Below are 18,787 nucleotides of genomic sequence, written 5' to 3' on the forward strand. Positions count from 1 at the left end.
TCATGGTTGGTAAAACAACATTTGACAACAAGAGGAGACTGCATTCCCATATACTGTACATCAGGGGTGCCCAAAAAGTAGATTGTGATCTACCTAGGTCACAAAGGCTGTGCAGGTAGACCACATGACATGCCCCTAAAAATATATAGGCCTATAATTTAAAAGTATTTTAACCTGCCACTTGAATTAAGGTAACTTGATTGATTAATTGATTGATTGGTTGATCAAAAAGGGCCTGTCAGCTCAAACCCACAATGCAATGTTTTCAAGAGTGTTGCGTACATGCAGCCATTCAGTAGCATTATAAAGTTATTGCGACGTAGGTTGCAGATTACTCTGAAAACAGTAATTCCGTCAGTGACTCCGGCACGCCACCATATATGGCCGTCAGTCCGTCACACCTCGTGACACATCACGCCACTATATATGGTCGTCAGTCCGTCACGCCTCGTGACCATATATGGCCGTCTCTATATATGTTATTAGTGCAGCCGCGCCCGGCAGCCGGCGAAAACTAGAGTTCTCAACAGGCCCGAAAATTAAGTCCCGGCCCTACCTGGGCCCTCATTAAACCTTGTACACTCAAGACACTGCCCCCACTGCCAGCCTTAGATTCCATAATTATGTTGATCTGACCTCATCAAACCCTGTACACTCAAGACACTCTCCATATATGGCCAGTACAGAATTCATTCCATATGTTGATCTGACCCCCCATGCCAAAGCACCAGCGCTCGCCCAGCAGTCAGCCGTCACCCAGACGGCTGCGTGCACGCACTAAAGGGCGAGGTCGCTTCTCACCCTCAGGGCGTCTTATATAAAACCCCTATCACTTACATTTCCTCACCTCTATTTCCCATTCCAGGTACATTTTTAAACAATTTTCAGCAATGTGATAATACTTTTTTTGGTGGGCAGATCTATTTGAGCTGGTCATTTTGAAAGTAACCCGCAAGTCAAAAAAGTGTCTGCTGTACATGTATGTACCTCATTATGGGGAGAGCACGGCACCAAACCCGTGGTTAATGCCCGTGGATTGCATAGTAAGACGCTCATCCACTGGTTCTAACTATGCTGAAAATGTTACTTATGGTAAACTACTGTTAGGTACTTTAGATAAAGCATGTGGTAGCATGTCAGGAAGTCCCGATTTCCTTAGTGGCTTCACAAAATATCTGTCTGACTGCCCCCCTGGTCGCGACTGAATGGCTGGAAAATGGAAATGACGAGTTTAATATAGTACATAGTACATGCATACACCTTCCCTAATGATTATATCTGGTTTCAGTAGTTATTTATGCTGTATTGTCTCTGTTATTAAGGTTATTGTAGCAGTGAATTTATATTGGGGGTTGGGAGGGGGCGTGACGGGGGTCCTGAGACATTGCCAAAGCATTTCCGGGGTCCCGGGCCAAAAACGTTGAGAACCCCTACTTTAGATAAAGCATGTGGTAGTTGAGGGGTTGCCGTTTGTCGTCACAGTTTATTACATAATATTCTGCAAATACTTTAAATTATGTTATTGTCGTAGCAACTGATATGAGTGTCAGCAAAGTAATTGAAAGTCAAGTTAATGCAAATTTTCCTTTTTGTATCCAAAGCTATATAAAAGTGACTGCTTGGCTACCCCGACGCAGGTTGCAATCAATATTGAGAAGGATTTGAAAATTCTGTCTCAATATACACATTTTGTGTTTGTATACAAAAATGTAATAATGCACATGCATACTTCCTGAAATGTGTATACAACACAATTTGTGCACTCTTAGCAAAATAGGGAACATACAGAAGTAGCTGTTCCCGCGTAGGGAACAAACATGAGAGTGGAGTTGTGCCAATAAAGGTTTCACTATAATAGGCTCTATTCAGGTGTCTCTACTCTTGATCAACTTTGGTTGACAGTCTTGTAAATAAAAAGGAACAATTCATTATGATTAACCTTTCATAACGTTTTCTTCTGCTCTGGCCAAGTTACATCATTCTAATGCTGATTTCAAAACACTTCCGCATGATTATAATTTGGTTGGGTCAGTAGAGGTGGTCTCTAGAACAGTGGTTTTAAGTTTTCGTGCTGTCGACCAAGGCAGACCAAAGTCTAGTCTATTATGTATTGATTTAAAAATCATATCAAAGCGCAAGAAAACCAATTTGAACACCAGACCTAAAGTCTCTGTACTTCGAAATGAGTGCACACATAGTACCGACATAGTAAATTCAAGTTTTTGTATAGTTACATGTTATTGCATTGATAATGTGTGGTTTCTTGTCACAGAATCCCAAGACACACGTGGACACACTAGTGTGCCTCAGCACACCGTCTGGAAACCACTGCTCTACAAGTATACTTATTCTGATTACTGGCTAGTTAGTGGCTACTAGTGTGGTATTTCACTCAGATTGTTGTAGCATTCAACAGGGCTCGGTTTGTGACAGATTCTTTTGAAAAAGATTCAAAAGAATCTAAATCATGACAGACTCGTATAACTGTAAAGTACTAACCTGTTCTAACCCGTATCTACCAGGACTGTTCGGTCCAAAATACTGTAAGCCCTCAAAAGCTCTATTTTGTTTCCCAACATCCTAACTGGATTCCTTTGTTTATTTTCTATCTCCATGCAGAATCTATGGCTTCTATAAGGGAATCCTTCCTCCAATCCTGGCAGAGACTCCAAAGAGAGCAGTTAAGGTAGGACAAATTAACCTACAATCTAGCCAAAACATACAAGCAAAACATATAATATATATATGTATAATATTTACCTTACACAACCAGGTAGACCTACAGTACTGTATGCCCCCCCCCCCCCCACACACACACACACACACACACCCCACACACACACAACCTTTACTCCTTCGCTTCTGCTCCTGTGAACATGCAGCACACATGGCAATCAAACGATGTGACGCCATGTTGCCATGTTTGCCTTTCCTGTTCCTTGCGTTTGCTCTGGAGGACGGCCAAATATTGATCTACAAGCATTACTGTAAACCATACCAGTGTGCGAGACATTTTAATGTAAGCCACTGTCTGTTGGGATTTGGGGCATGGCTGCTCTATGGAAGCTGTACAGTATGTTGTTCTCTCGCCCCGCCGGTGTGTAACGATGTGTAGGGCTGTCACGTTTACAAATTTAAGTTGCCGATTAATTGCCTCACAAATAATTGCGATTAACGATTTAATTGTGTTTTTGGCATTGAACATTGGAACATATGAATAAAGAATACAGTTCTGTTTGCCTGGTAATAATGCACAGCGCAGATATGACAAGTAACTGAAATATACAAAGAAATTACTGGCATATTCATTATGTTTATAATTTAAAAAGGTCAAAAAAGAATAGCTGAAATAGCTTGTAGGTCTGATATTTCAGATTTATTTTAATGTATGAACATTTTTCAACATGGAAACTATTATGACGATAATAATGCGATTATCTCAAATTATTGTGATTAGACGATTATGTAATAATTGTGACAGGCCTAAGGAGGTGATTGGGGATGCGGGTGGGTTGGGGGTGGCTACCTGGCATGGGTCTGCCATATAATGAGATACTGGAGACAGAGGGTGTGTGAAATGTTGGATGTAAACACTGAGAGGATGGCGGTAATTGCTCGCATGGCAAACAAAGCCGGCTGGTGGTGAGCAATGTCTGGGGCGAGGGAATTTAAAGCAAATTAAACCTACGATTAAAACGCCTTTGCGGGCTTTTTGCCCTCTTGCTAAGACAAACAAATCAGGGAATGTGTCTCCCCTTAAACAGTGAACATGAAACATGCCTCTTTCAGCTGACGGTATGGTGCGAAACGTTAAGTACTGTGTAATGTTGTTCATCAGTTCGTTTACTCGATTTGAGACCCTTGCGGGCCAAAGTGTTCTCTTGAAGGAAGTTTTATTCTGCTAAGTGTACCTAGGTGGATGCAAGTGTGCATGTGTGTGCTTGTTGTTTGTGAACATCCAGTGGCTTTTGACAGCTCATTTATTCCCATCTCTTCTTCATAGTTCTTCACCTTTGAGCAATACAAGAAGCTGCTGAACCTTACCTCTTTGTCTCCTGCCCTGGTGAGTCAGAAACACCTGAACACACTCACACCTGATCTTTGTACCTAAACATGCACGCACACAGGCAACTATCTGTGCAAACCAGGAAGGGAGCCAGCACAATGCATCACGAAGATGCAGGTGGCGCATCCTTCTTGGCTGATCTCCATTTCTAGCGTAATGAGTCAGGAGGTGTAAGCAAGACAGATTACGATTCATGAGGGGGTGTGGTTACGCACGCGCAAGCCCACACACACACACACGCGCGCATGCACACACCTATTCAGGTGGCAGCCAAGTGTCAGCCATGATGGATGGCCTTCCTACAACCCGGCTTTGGCCTCACAATGCCTGGGCCATCCCAGCATGGCGCGCATCCTCGGCTTTGTTTGCACAGTCATCGGAGAAGAAATGTTTACCTGTCCACATCCACATCCATCATGCTCTACTCCCCCTGCCAACCCCCCCACTCCCCTTCTTTGCTCACCTTCAAGCAGTATCAAGTACAGTAATCAAAAATTACAGATTTTGGCCTGAATGGCACCAACCGCCCCCCCCCCAATCCTGCTCTGTCTCTCTCTCTCTCTCTCTCTCTCTCTCTCTCTCTCTCTCTCTCTCTGTATCTTTCTCTCCGTCTCTGTTTATCTACCTCACCATGTTTATTTCTGTGTCTGTCTCCCTCTCTCTCTAGTTCTCCTGTCTCTCTGTCACTGTCTCTCTCTACCCTGTCTGTCTGTCTGTCTGTCTGTCTGTCTGTCTGTCTGTCTGTCTGTCTGTCTGTCTGTCTGTCTGTCTGTCTGTCTGTCTGTCTGTCTGTCTGTCTGTCTGTCTGTCTGTCTGTCTGTCTGTCTGTCTGTCTGTCTGTCTGTCTGTCTGTCTGTCTGTCTGTCTGTCTGTCTGTCTGTCTGTCTGTCTGTCTGTCTGTCTGTCTGTCTGTCTGTCTGTCTGTCTGTCTGTCTGTCTGTCTGTCTGTCTGTCTGTCTGTCTGTCTGTCTGTCTGTCTGTCTGTCTGTCTGTCTGTCTGTCTGTCTGTCTGTCTGTCTGTCTGTCTGTCTGTCTGTCTGTCTGTCTGTCTGTCTGTCTGTCTGTCTGTCTGTCTGTCTGTCTGTCTGTCTGTCTGTCTGTCTGTCTGTCTGTCTGTCTGTCTGTCTGTCTGTCTGTCTGTCTGTCTGTCTGTCTGTCTGTCTGTCTGTCTGTCTGTCTGTCTGTCTGTCTGTCTGTCTGTCTGTCTGTCTGTCTGTCTGTCTGTCTGTCTGTCTGTCTGTCTGTCTGTCTGTCTGTCTGTCTGTCTGTGTCTCTCTCTCTCTCTCTCTCTCTCTCTCTCTCTCTCTCTCTCTCTCTCTCTCTCTCTCTCTCTCTCTCTCTCTCTCTCTCTCTGTCTGTCTGTCTGTCTGTCTGTCTGTCTGTCTCTCTGTCTCTCTCTCTCTCTCTCTCTCTCTCTCTCTCTCTCTCTCTCTCTCTCTCTCTCTCTCTCTCTCTCTGTCTGTCTGTCTGTCTGTCTGTCTGTCTGTCTGTCTGTCTGTCTGTCTGTCTCTCTGTCTCTCTCTCTCTCTCTCTCTCTCTCTCTCTCTCTCTCTCTCTCTCTCTCTCTCTCTCTCTGTCTCTGTCTCTGTCTCTGTCTCTGTCTCTGTCTCTGTCTCTCTCTCTCTCTCCCTCCCGGGCCTCCCCTCCATTCTGCGACCAGTGCAGCTGAATAGCTTCACTCTGATTAATGAGGACGCGCACAGTAATAATACAAATAAGGAATTAGAAGGTGGCCAGTGGGCCTGCTGACTGTATAAACAGCACTGGGGCACGTCTAAGAGGATGGGTCCAGTCCCGGGGCTCTGACAGCAGGATGAGTAATGAGGTACGGACACGTTCCTGACGCTTTACCCCCCCCCCACACACACACACACGTCACACACACACACACCCTGAGCACATATGTGCAAGCACAGACGCACACAGACATGCTTGCTTGCACGCATATACTACACACACACTAATGGCAAACATGTTGTTTCGTGCGTGCATGCATGCACACGGCCACACGGTCGCTTGCAGCCTCGCGCGCACACACATAAACTGACGCAGCCATCACACGTGTGGGCATGCACACAAATGTGGATGGGCACTCTCACATCCACAGTTCATTTACACAGCTACCCATAATACACCTCCCCCCGACACACATACACACACACACACACACACACACACACACACATGTGCCTGTACACTTCCTCAGACCAGCAGAGCGCACGCACACCTACGTGCTGTTACATTGCAACCTGTGAACCCACATTATAGCACACATGCACATGGCATGCACAACACTACTACCCATATACAGTAGGCAGTGTTGCAACATACACTTGACTGCATACCAGACATTTATATACAGTTCGTCTTTATTTATCACCACTTGTGACTGTCACTTGAAATGGATTGCAGTGCTCTTGCCGTCAGGGAAAGTTATATATTGCTTCCCACTGAGCAAACCTGCAAATATGTAGGTTGAAACAGTCCATATTCTGGGACAAAACCGGGTCCCAGAATATGTCTGGGTTGAAAACCAGTGTGAGCTTGTAGATATCAGCTACTTTAGCTATCGCCGTACAACGACGTTTATAGGGTTTACGTGATGAATAGACCATTATATAATAGATCTGCAACTTGATTGATTTCCTACTTCCTCCTCATTCCTTCTGTCTCCTCTCATTCACCTTTTCTCTTCCTCTTACCTATGGTCCTGACATTTGTCAAGCGCTCACAATGGCAGCCATGACAGAGACGGATGACCACCCTAGAGGAGACACAGAGACTTGGCGAACAAGTTTCTGCGAACAAAACCGCAATTCAGAATCAAGTCCTTGTTACTTGAGTGTGTTACTGTTGACTGTTAATTCTCCCTTCTTTGTTGTTCACATTGTTACCTTGCTGCCGTTTTTTCAGTGCTTTCGTGACACTTTCACTCAGTGAGGACTGGAGACGCCTCCTCCTTCGCCCTCCATGTTCAATAAATATTTATTTAACATACACACATACAGTAATGTTATGAATAACAATACTGTTTTTATTTTTTCTCTCACTTAAAAACATGATGACCGCAGACAGTGTTTCAACTTTTCAATTGTACCCATGAACCCCCTCCGTCTCCCCCCATTAGGTGCTGGCGTTGGCTGGACTAGGGAGCGGTTTGACGGAGGCAGTGGTCGTCAACCCATTTGAAGTGGTAAAAGTCAGTCTGCAGGCTAACAGAGATTCTTTCAAGGAGGTAGGTAGCAATGTTGTACCTTTTTCTGCCTTGTAAGTAACCTCAATGTATTGATTTGTTTAAACGCCCAATTTCTGAAGTTGTTTTTGCATTTCCATTTCAAGGAATGGCCTGATCTCTTGCTTTTAAATCAAAGATCTGCTTTCGGAAAAAAGTGTAAAACATGGAGATACACTGTTGAACAGTATTTTATCATTATTGTACATTTTCATTGTATATTTTAATTATTACTTTTGTCAGAATGTTGGCACATTGTTTACGGAACAAGTCCTTATACTTAATATAAATCAAACTTTATTCTATGTAGAAGAAATGTCAATATTGAGTCATATTGTATACTGTATCAACATTTGGTCCATAAGTGATAACATGGCATCAAGGTAACAACTGAAGACAAAGTTTTGTTTCTGACATATACTCTCACTCCCAACACAGCAACCCTCCGCATTTAGGCAAGCTCGCCACATCATCAACTCTGGCGGCTTTGGACTACGAGGACTCAATAAAGGGTTAACGTCAACGCTAGGTCGCCATGGTGTCTTCAACATGATCTACTTTGGGTTCTACTTCAATGTCAAGGACGCCATTCCTGCCAGCCCGGTAAAACATCAGAATCTATGCAGATATACGAGCTCACAATGCATTGTGACGCAGCGAGTTGTGAGCTAGTTGATTGGCCTCGAAGTACGACTGTACTTATCAGGCTTAAGTGGTAAATCACTGAACCATACTAACTGTATGTCTGACGGGGCGAGCAGGAACCTTTTTGGAAGTAAGCATGATAAAACAAACAACATGAATGACGTTCAATAGAATTCTGATGTGATTGATTTTGACTTTTAAAACCATCACGGCATCTTACTTCTTGCGTCTTACAGTAACATGAGCACATACATTTAGCCCACTGAGACCCCTCAAACTCTGCATGGTTCAGCCATCCCTTTTGGTGCCATTTCCTTACTCCAACTATGCATTGAGTATTTCAGTCAATGGAGCCCCTATAACGCCACAAGTGTTACTGGCAATCTTCTACACTTTGTGCTACACACAGGACTTAAGCAACTTTGAACTAACCTCCTGTGTATATGATATCCACGTGTCCTAACCACTTAGCCTGTGGGGAATAGCGAGTTTTTGACAGCATGATTGGTTGGCCCGAGTTACCGTGGTGAGGGAGGGGAAGGAAATCAGAGAGGAGCTTGTAAGATCAATCCCACTAATACCTCGTCTGTTTGCGCTCCATAACATCCTCAAAGTCTCAGATTACACATCCGGGAGGGCCTGATGGCCCAAACAAAAGTTAATTTTGTTTAATGGAAACGTTACCATACGCCAGTTCCACATGTACAAACTGGAGCATTAGATTAACTCCAATGAACTAATTGGAAGCAGACAATAGTACCGTTTTTTCACAGTGGGATTTGCTGCGGTATCCTGATCGCTGCAGAACTCAACGTTTTTCCAGTAAAGTATGATGCTGACACAGAGAAGTCATCCTCATACATGAATTGTAATGATGTACAGTATAGCCCACTGGCACTGATATAATTGCTTTTACACAGTACATTCCTCAGTGTTCATTTATCCATTTATAACGGAGTATACAAATGTGGGTCCATTTATGCTGTAAACCTGGTCTTTTTTTTATGTTTTTTTGTGGCTTTCGCCATGTTATTTTATATTCTTTATGGAGGGATAGACAGTAGGCTGACACGAAATGGGGAGAGAGATGGGGGGTGACATGCAGTAAAGGCCGTCAGGATTGGGAGTCGAACACGTGGCACACTGCTAGACTGGATTACCATCCACTCCAAGGTGCCTGGACCGCTGAGCCACGGCCCAGGCCAACCTGGTTTTTGACAGTGACAGGTATATAGTCTACGTAACCAGACGACCGTACAGCGGTATGTCTGCTGTCATCTTACTCATCTAGTTATGTATTTGCAAGAACTACATGTGCCGACATGGCCGCTAACGAACCTATGCCCACTGCTTTGAAAACAAATCACATCACCATCCCAATATGAACGACAGCCCCAATGTCTTTTCCTTGATTCTGCAATGGAATATTTTATTTCAATATCCAAATCGGTTCTAAACAGTTCTAGCAACTACATTGAATTTAGATGTCAGCAGATGTATTTGTAGGCGGGGATTTCCGTTGGCCAGGCTACACGAGACTAGTATACAGGAGAGATGACATACATGTGACTTACATTGTGACTATGACCACTGTACACTGGATAGAATTAATGCTGTGGCCTTTGGCAGCTCCAAGGATCAAGCCGATGATGGGCTCCCTCCACATACTTTTGTCAGCAACGTGAGCAATGAGCTCGCAACTCAAACGTGTCCGTAGTCAAATTCAAAGTCTAGGCCTCTCGCATATCGACATTTGAATATGCGAGTGAGTTGTGGCATACTAGCGTCATTCAGAAGTGAATATGTGCGAGGAGATGTTTGCTCAAGGCTGCTAGCATGTCACTTGATGGATGCACTCATACTGCCTCTCTTCCCCATGTACACAGCGGAATCCTGGGTGTTCATTTAACTCCATGATTGCACAGATGGATACGTAAGGGTCCATTTGGTTACATACTGTATCTACACTCTCTGAGTTACAAATGGATAAATGAACACTGAGGATTTTTCCTGTGTACATCTCACAGAGAAGAAAAAATAACTAGAAGAAGTGGGATTAGCTGTTGATTTAGCGCAGCTCTCAGGGTGTCCAGCCGTCTTGAGAAAGGCCTGGACCAGAGAGGCTGCTGTCATTTGTAAAAATATCCTGGCCAATTAGCTGTCAGAGCTCTCCAAGTCTGGACTTCTTTGGTACAGTAATACCCCTGTGTCGAGTCACAGCCCAATTACCCAAATTGTCCCCATATGCCTTCCCCAGTCTGCCTGCATGAACCCTGTTTATAAATCCTCTCCCTCAGCCTCAACCAGAGAACATGTGCTTCTGCTCAGCCAATCAGAAACCCGCAATGCAGTCAGGAAGCACTAATCTGCCCCCCGCTACCATAAAATGATCAGGGCTTTCATGCCAGCTTTGCAATCATATGCTCAAGACCCCGTCATGCTCTCCCCCTCCCTCCCCCCAACCCTCACTCGCTCCCTCTCTCCCCCTGCCACAAACTCCTACTATCTCTGATTTTCCTTTTATCAACCCCATGTGCTCGCTATACCCTATATTTCACTGCCTCAGGTATGACGTGCTATTTTCGTTTTGATACTATGCAGCCAGATTTATCACCAGACCTCCTCGCCTGAAACATCCATTCCAATAAAATCATGCATGTGGAATACAGACATGCAAGACACAAATCAGAAGCCTTGTATCTTCAATTTCAACTTTTTATGTTTTTTCATAAATTAAAAGTCACAAGCTTGGTTTTATGAGTATTTAACCAATGAAAGGTTTTAACAAGAGTGTGTGTCTACTGTCTATACAACTACATTGGATCCATTCGAACACAGGTTATTTTTTCCCTTTCCTGAAAGGTAACGGTTTTGCACATACAGCTTGATAAATTTATATATCCACATAAACAGTTGAAGAAAAGATATGTGTTCATGCAAGTGTAAGGCTTGATGTATACATCGCGCAGTGTCATGCACCAAACATTGCAGCTCTACAAGCTCACAACACATAATCTATTTTGGCAAGTACTGTATAATTCAGGTTTCACTTTTCAACCCGTCTTTCCTCTCATCTTATAGGATCCCACCTTGGAGTTTATGAGGAAATTTGTCATTGGCCTGGCATCCGGCACTATTTCCTCTTGTGTGAATATTCCCTTCGATGTGGCCAAGAGCCGTATCCAAGGTCCTCAGCCTGTACCAGGAGAGATCAAGTACCACACCTGTTTCCAGTCCATGGCCCTGGTATACCGTGAGGAAGGGTATGATCATCTCCTACTTCATTTTAAATTATGAGGAGGTGGAGTGCTATTGGATGATTACTGTATACAAATACAGTATATCGTAACAGTTAATGACATTACTCTGTCCCTTTATCTGTAGTGAATGTATGTATGTATGTTTGTTTGTTAGTTAGCACAGGGAAATGGACATGTTTGGAATGACAACTGAAACTTTCATGAAAGGTGGATCAAGTCAAAGGCCATGACAATTGGCTAAATAGATTTTCTCCATAACATTAATAGGAATGGTCCAACTGACATCAAACTTACTAGTATTACTATTTACCAACTCAAAGTTGAAATCTTGTGGGTCACAAATTACAAATTATATATTTTTGCCATAACTTCCTCAACAATATAGCTACATTTATTATTTCAGAGATATAATTGTATTCATAAGTGGATCAATGCCCAGAAAAGTCAGGGTTTGCTCAGTGTTCTATTTAAAGGGAAGTGTGGTTTGTCATGCCTGGCGCCACTTACTGTGCTGATTGATGGAGAAACTTTGTGCACCCTCAGTAGAATTTTGGGTATAGCAAGTTGGTATAGGAGAGGTCTATACAATTTTCACCACTACTTCCAAAATTATTGCTACTGGTACTTTCATAAGTGGTACTGCAATTTAAATAAGCTTCACCATCTTCTTCAGAAGTTATATACAATTAGCCTGTTTGTGTTGCTGTTGTTTTTCTTTTTTGGAAGAATGAAGACCAATTCCTACATAGGTCTTGGTCCAAAATCTTGGACATATATTCTCTGTAACCAAGAATCCACCACTTCAGCAGACAATCAGATTAATTATTCTAATATTGTGCTTTTCCATAAGTACACAAATACCAGCCACAACCAGTGTTTACCATCACTTGGCATGGAAAGTGTTTACTTCCCCTGCCTACAGCAGAAGTGCTTGTGGACAGAAGCTGGCCGCCAAGCCTCCATTGAAAAGGAGTAGATTAGTTAATATATTTATCATCACAAAATGGCATTATTGGAATATTATTCTCATTCTCTTCTATGACTTCATACAATATGGGAATCTGCCATCTGTCGCATCGGTTTGTATGTACCGGTATGTATGTATATAAACTTATAGCCATACCTCCAGTAGTAAATGGTGTGAGTGAGCATCAGATATGAAACAAAAGACTCCTTTGACCCTAGAATAGTCATGCATGATAAAGAATTTCTAGACAAGGAAATAAGAGCTTGGAGTGCACACACTAGATGTGGGCCAATGAGATGTTTGTCGTTAGTGCAGGACACAAGAGCCTAGGGGCCTTGCTCCACAGAAATGGCACCGAAGCCCCGTCTTTCCAGGGGTGCAGAGAGGGGGTGCCCCCTCCGCCACATCCAGTCCCTCTGCTCTAACACAACACAGTCGCAGCTAATTAGTGGTCCCTATGGGAGACGTCGTTAAGCAGGCCCTAACGAGCCGCGCGGCGCTCCGCGGGTCAATCTAATCAGACAGAGAGCCAGGGAGGAAGTGGGTCGAGCCTTATTAACGCCACCAGTGGCGGGGGCAGGCAGTGGGACGGGGAGCGCGAGGCGGAGGCAGCCAGCCACTGATCACCTTGAACACATTAAGGGGCAGGTACCCTCCGCCACTGGCCATTAGGCCTCGCTCTGTACCTGGCTGGGGTGAGAGACAGGCAGGCAGGCAGTCGCCTCCACACATACCCAGTTGTGCCACCATACACATACATACATTTATATAGACAGTATTGTACATGCACGCACACACACACACACACACACACACACACACACACACACACACACACACACACACACACACGTAACCATATTCCTCTGTCTTCCGATATACTGCCATACTGAATTCCAGTTTGTAGTACAGTTACATCATTTAACATCATGTTTCTCCCTTCTGCAGATACTTGGCGTTGTACAAGGGATTAGTTCCAAAGATAATGAGGCTTGGACCAGGTAAACAACATTTATTTTGGCCCTCATGGCTGCTGATATTAAAAGAGTCATATTGAGTGGCATGACACAGGTGGCTGAGATTGGTCTTGATATTGTCTGAATAATTGTTTTGTAATTGGAGGGCAATTTTAAATCATTATTTTGGCAAACAGAAAATCTCCATTAATTAGTCTGGGCTGGGTTTCCCAAAATCCCTTCACTACTAAAGAAGTCCTGGGCCAAATAATATTTGCAGATCATTTCTGTGGTTTGTTTTAAGCCACACTGGAGCCAAATAGGTGGGGCTTAGTCTCGTATAATAATAGGATATGATATATAATAAGACAGTTGATATCACAAAAAACATCCGGTGGTTTGAAACAAAACTCTGAGCGTTCTTCACTGTAAATACTATTTGACCCTCCCAGAACTTTGCTTGATTGTAGACTCTCTGCAAAGAAGAGTGTGATGGGAAACCAGTCGTAGTGCAGTGACCCTCCTATTTAATCTATCTCTCCTGTTTCTTTGGTCACAGGTGGAGCTGTGATGCTGCTGGTTTATGAATATATGTCTGGATGGCTGCAGCGGAATTGGTAGCTCCACCCACTCTATGAAGTGTTATACGGACTTTGGACCTGTGCCATCCAAAGCATTTTCATCTAGTATGCACAATGCCATTATGGACAATGCACGCACGCACGCACGCACGCACGCACGCACGCACGCACGCACACAATTTGATTGTGCCAATCATAGGCCTACAAACTCTGGAGTGTTCATTTAACTTCGAGTGTGTAGAAAATGGACCTGTATAAGGTTAAAGGGATTCCGAAGTTTAACCAAAATTGCTGTTGGGGAAACTTAATCTAAAAAAGCATAATAAACTCAATTTCTCAGGACTTCAGAGAAAGAAAACATGTATATTTTATTATTTTTAGATTTCATTTACAGAACTTTTTTAAATGTGCAATGTGTTTTTGATTGCATTCTGTGGGGGTTTGGTTAGGATTCACTTGACAAACGAAATAAGTGTTTTAGAATGAAATAAACATGCACATTTAGCTTAAATGTTGCTGAATTCTGTATTTTGTCCAGTTGAACACAATGGATCATCATCTATTTCCTTGTATATCCTGATATAATTTGTAATTTAATACATGCATAAGTAATTTGTAATTTAATACATGCTTTAAATTTTTATATTTGTCAGTACAAATAGGAAGAAAGTGTGTTATTCTTACGTGTTACGTCACCATGTTCAAATTGTGTAACTTTATGTTAACAAAGCAAAAATTGCTTTATTTAGAAGAAAAGAAAATCAATACTGTATTTTTCACTGTATTGGTAACCAAATTAAAAGCTGTTTTAATTTGTGCAGTCTGTTTGCCCCAGTTTTGTGGAGTCTGTTTTGTGTCAGCAGTGTGTGTGTGTGTGTGTGTGTGTGTGTGTGTGTGTGTGTGCGCGTGTGTGTGTGTGTGTGTGTGTGTGTGTGTGTGTGTGTGTGTGTGTGCGTGCGTGCGTGCGTGCGTGCGTGCGTGCGTGCGTGTGCGTGCGTGCGCGTGCGTGCGTGCGTGTCACACATGCGTTTATGTGCATGCATGAGTATAGGCCTAAATACGCCACACAGGTGTCCTGTTCCCGTGCATTTGTGTTACACGTACCATGCACTGAATGGGAGAAGTATTTCTAGATTGCAGCAGTGCTACAATAGAGGCACGCCACTTCCCTCTAGTTTACCTCTTCTTCAACCCACCCCACTCCACCTTACCCCACGCCATTAGAGCCCACTGTTGTTTGAGAACCTGTCAGCCATTGTGGCTGCGTTAGCCAAACGGCGTGTCAGTCTTCTTGCTCTCCCTGTAGAGATGAGTCAGTGCTTCAGCATAGCTGACTGCAAGCTAAAACAACAAGCCCCAAGAAATTCAAATAGGTTTGAGGAATGGAGGTTACTGCACACGCATACACTCCCTGAACTGATCTGTCTCTTACACCAACACATACACCCCCTAGACACACACGCAGCCATGCACGCACACACACACACGCACACCAGTTGCTCAACCTCAGGTGTGTGTGTGTATGATGCTCCAAATAAACACCTGACTTCACTGACTTATTTTGATTAATTAATGTGTGTGTTAATTCTATGATATAGTTTTGGAACTACCCAATAATTATGCAATTGTACAATCTGAAGTTGTGCTTATATTGTGTTGTCCCATGCTGATAATAAATATATTCTGCATTAGAGATTTATATAGTGTACTTCCAATATGTTTGGCATGGGTGAACAGGTCAATGGAATATGGCCATTACAATCTAAACTGTTTGCGAACCCATCTTAAGCTTCTCTGGCAGTCATGGTTCATACTGAGTCAGGTTTTCATTTAACACTTGTCATTAACGTGAGCGGAGTTGCCCTCTGCCAAAATGGAAAAGACTCCTGTTTTATTTTTTGCCCGGAGGCCCGGTGCTGATAGACGAACAACTGTGACTTGCTGATTGAAGGAATTGTAAACGTTTTAACCTGCACTCTCTGTACGGGAGTGCTGAATGCATATGTTTGTTTGGGTCTTGACAACTTGTAGTGTGTGTAACATGTATTGCGTAGTAACAGTGACCACCCTTCACCTGAATTCTTTGCACACCATGATGACCATAAATCTTCGACAACCTTGTTCTCTGTCACCCCCTTTCTTATTATTTTTTGCACCCCTATCCCACATATTCCTCATCCTCACCCTTATAGGTCTACTTCAACATTTCCATTCCTTGGCTGAGTTGGCTCTACTCTGACAGGCATGCAATCAGGACGTGGCTGGACCTGTCTTCCTATGGAGCCAGGGTGAAACTTAATGATTAATATTCATTAATAAGCCCTGAGACTTGCAGTACTGTCTGTATAGGTTCATATTGGCATGATTAAATATTGAAGGCACACACACACACACACCACAGTAGCACAGAAGGAGCCACGAGCCAGACAAGCTGTGAGCACATTTGATTTCTTTTTTCTTAAAACAAGAAAAAGGTTTTCTCACCTGTGTTTAAACTTGCTGTTTTAAGGCATTGGGAAAACAATCTGGCTGTTGTCAGCTTCTCCTTAAACTCCTCCAGTGAGCAAGAACATACATAAAGCATAGTGTATTGCAGTAGTGTTATGTACCCTGTTCAGTGTTACTCTGAAAAAGCACTGTCTCGCTTCTGATTGCATGTCGAGAAGTAAAGATAACCATATGACATTGAAGTCAGACTCAACATCATTAATTATAAACACGTGTTTGCCCCTATTTTTTAAAAGGATGCCTGTAGACCTCGCTTCCTTAAGGTTCACTTACATTAGACTACAGTACAAGAACACAGATTAGGTACAGTATATCTTACTGTCTGGAAGAAACAACCACTCCAAAATGTTCATTTTTCAGGAAATGAAACGTTTTTTGTCGAAGCGCTTCATACTTTTCATTGGTTCAATATTTGTCTAAAAAACACAGACATAGGGTGTTCAATAGCATTGATTTATGTCTAAAAATCTAAAACCTCAAAAATTGAGTTAGGTGGTTCTTCTGGACAGCAACGAAATACACTATATGCTTTAGAGAGACTTTCTCACACTGCAACACATGGTCCAAGTTCCTTTAAAGCGCTGGGCTCCAGAAAATCATACACTTTAATTTCATTGTGTGACTTAAATTAAGCCTCAGCCTACTCAAGTATATACTTTTGTAGCCCTTGTAAGTTGCTTGCAAACAACACGACAGATAGGCGATACCTTGGCCACTTGCAGACAGTGGTGGACTGAACAGTAATGAGGTAGCCTATACATTTACTTTATAGTACTGCGCTTAAGTAAAACATTTTTAGTATCTTACTTTACTTGAGTATAGGCCTGATTTGTATTTTTGGATACGTAGCCTATATGGCTTTCCCTCCACTGCATCTCAAAGACAAATATTGTGCTTTTGACAACACTACATTTCTACAAGGGAAAAACTTATTATTAATTAATTGACCATTAATGTATCTGAAAATAGAAGATCTACAAGGCATTATTGTGTGCTTGTAGATCTGGTATTTTCATTATTATCGATATATTTTTTCTAAAGTCTGCATGAAAACCTTCAATTGTTTTGTCTAAATTACAGCAATGCATTGATATTAAAATGAAAATGCACTTTAATGTGTAGGCTACTTTTGAATACTTAAAAAAAGTATTTAACTCAAGTACAAACAGAGCAACATTCACTTGTAGTTGAGTAGGCTAATATTTGACCAGGACTATCTACTTTTACTCATGGTTGAGTAGGCTACTTTGTCCACCACTGACGACAGGCCTATCCAGAGATAGTAGGCTACTAGAAATTTATAATAGACACCTTGGACATTTGGCCATAAGAACTGCATGCCACGATTGAGAGTTGTTGGCAACTATCATTTACTTGAACGTGACGGGTGGTGTTAGCAGGGAGGGTTGGCTGGTACAGCGAGCATATGATCAGCACGTCCCTGTGATGTGGTTCATGTACGGTCAAAGAAACACTACGATCCCTGAGCAACGGTCCGTGACCACTGGATGCGGGGGAGAGTGCTTTCCAAGTCAAATCAGCCCCTGCAGAGGGTGGACTGTTTACACTGTCACACGGAGGGACTGTTTATGCTGTAACACAGCAGGAATTGAGGGGGTGGTGCGGCTGGTGGTGGTGGTGGGGAAGGCATAACCAAAATATCCATCCCCTCACCCGTACCCCGGTGGATAATAATAGGTCTACTATGTAAATCATCAACTGCAGGTTAGTTTTGTTAAATTATAAATGCAAATGCATGGGCCCCATGTGGGTGCATTTGTGCGTTTTAGAAGACACAAAAAAGCCTGATTTAAAATATGAATTTATTGTATATGCCTATTTTATTATTGCCATGATTTTGTAAAGTGGGCTGCCCACATTACAAATCATGCCATTGTTAAATTCAGGATTTCATTAACAATGAAGATTAGCTTATTAGCCTCTATTATTTCCCTTGCATGCTAATAGGCTATTCATTCGTTTTATAAATGGGTGAGAATTCTCACCAATTTTGGCCCGAATCAGAATTAAGGGCGGGCACGAATGCCTTGACGTTTTAATAAAACGAAACTATTTGTCTATGATTCTTTTTCTGATTATCTTTTTTTTTTTACTTTCTTCCCCAGCAGGAATTATTCTATCTGGTGTCAATTAGGCCTGTAGTCTCTTGATACAGACTGTTGACTCCGTCAAATTGAAAGGAAAAGAGGGTACTGTTTTTCCTTTATTTTTTTCCCTTTCTCATATTGGGCCTATAGCCTACCACCACAAGGTGCAGCGGCTGCAGCCACCATGTCAAACAGGCTAATGGCTATGTCCTTCTTTCCAGAAGTGTTAGCAATGAATTCGGCTGGTCGTCGTGTATTCTACGAGCAAGCAGTAGCCTAAGCACATGCACATCATATTTTTTGAAGAAAGGAATTAGGCGGCCACGCTTTCGCTGGTAAGTCAACTCTGTGTGGTTTGTTTGCAGATATTACACGCGATGCTATTTCCTGCCCATGGGGCAGCTGGCGTGTAGTCTGCGTTGAATTTGACCCCGGCTTCAGTTGCGTAGAGGAAGCAAATATAT

At 42.9% G+C, this 18,787-nt stretch overlaps 1 protein-coding gene across 3 annotated transcripts in view; it reads left to right on the forward strand.

Moving 5' to 3' along the window:
- The window catches only part of slc25a21 (solute carrier family 25 member 21), a 123,223-nt gene extending 108,700 nt beyond the window's left edge, over positions 1 to 14,523 (forward strand). For all 3 annotated transcript variants that reach the window (XM_083791788.1, XM_083791789.1, XM_083791790.1), the window contains 7 exons: positions 2,620 to 2,686; positions 4,004 to 4,063; positions 7,194 to 7,301; positions 7,737 to 7,901; positions 11,025 to 11,206; positions 13,119 to 13,171; positions 13,686 to 14,523. In XM_083791788.1, coding sequence (XP_083647914.1) covers positions 2,620 to 2,686; positions 4,004 to 4,063; positions 7,194 to 7,301; positions 7,737 to 7,901; positions 11,025 to 11,206; positions 13,119 to 13,171; positions 13,686 to 13,747 — 697 coding nt within the window. In that variant the 3' untranslated portion in view covers positions 13,748 to 14,523. The remainder of the gene's footprint in view (positions 1 to 2,619; positions 2,687 to 4,003; positions 4,064 to 7,193; positions 7,302 to 7,736; positions 7,902 to 11,024; positions 11,207 to 13,118; positions 13,172 to 13,685) is intronic.
- The last annotated feature ends 4,264 nt before the right edge of the window (positions 14,524 to 18,787 follow it).

This window comes from Protomyctophum parallelum (genome assembly GCF_964188405.1).
Source record: "Protomyctophum parallelum genome assembly, chromosome: 20".
Taxonomy (NCBI): Eukaryota; Metazoa; Chordata; class Actinopteri; order Myctophiformes; family Myctophidae; genus Protomyctophum; species Protomyctophum parallelum.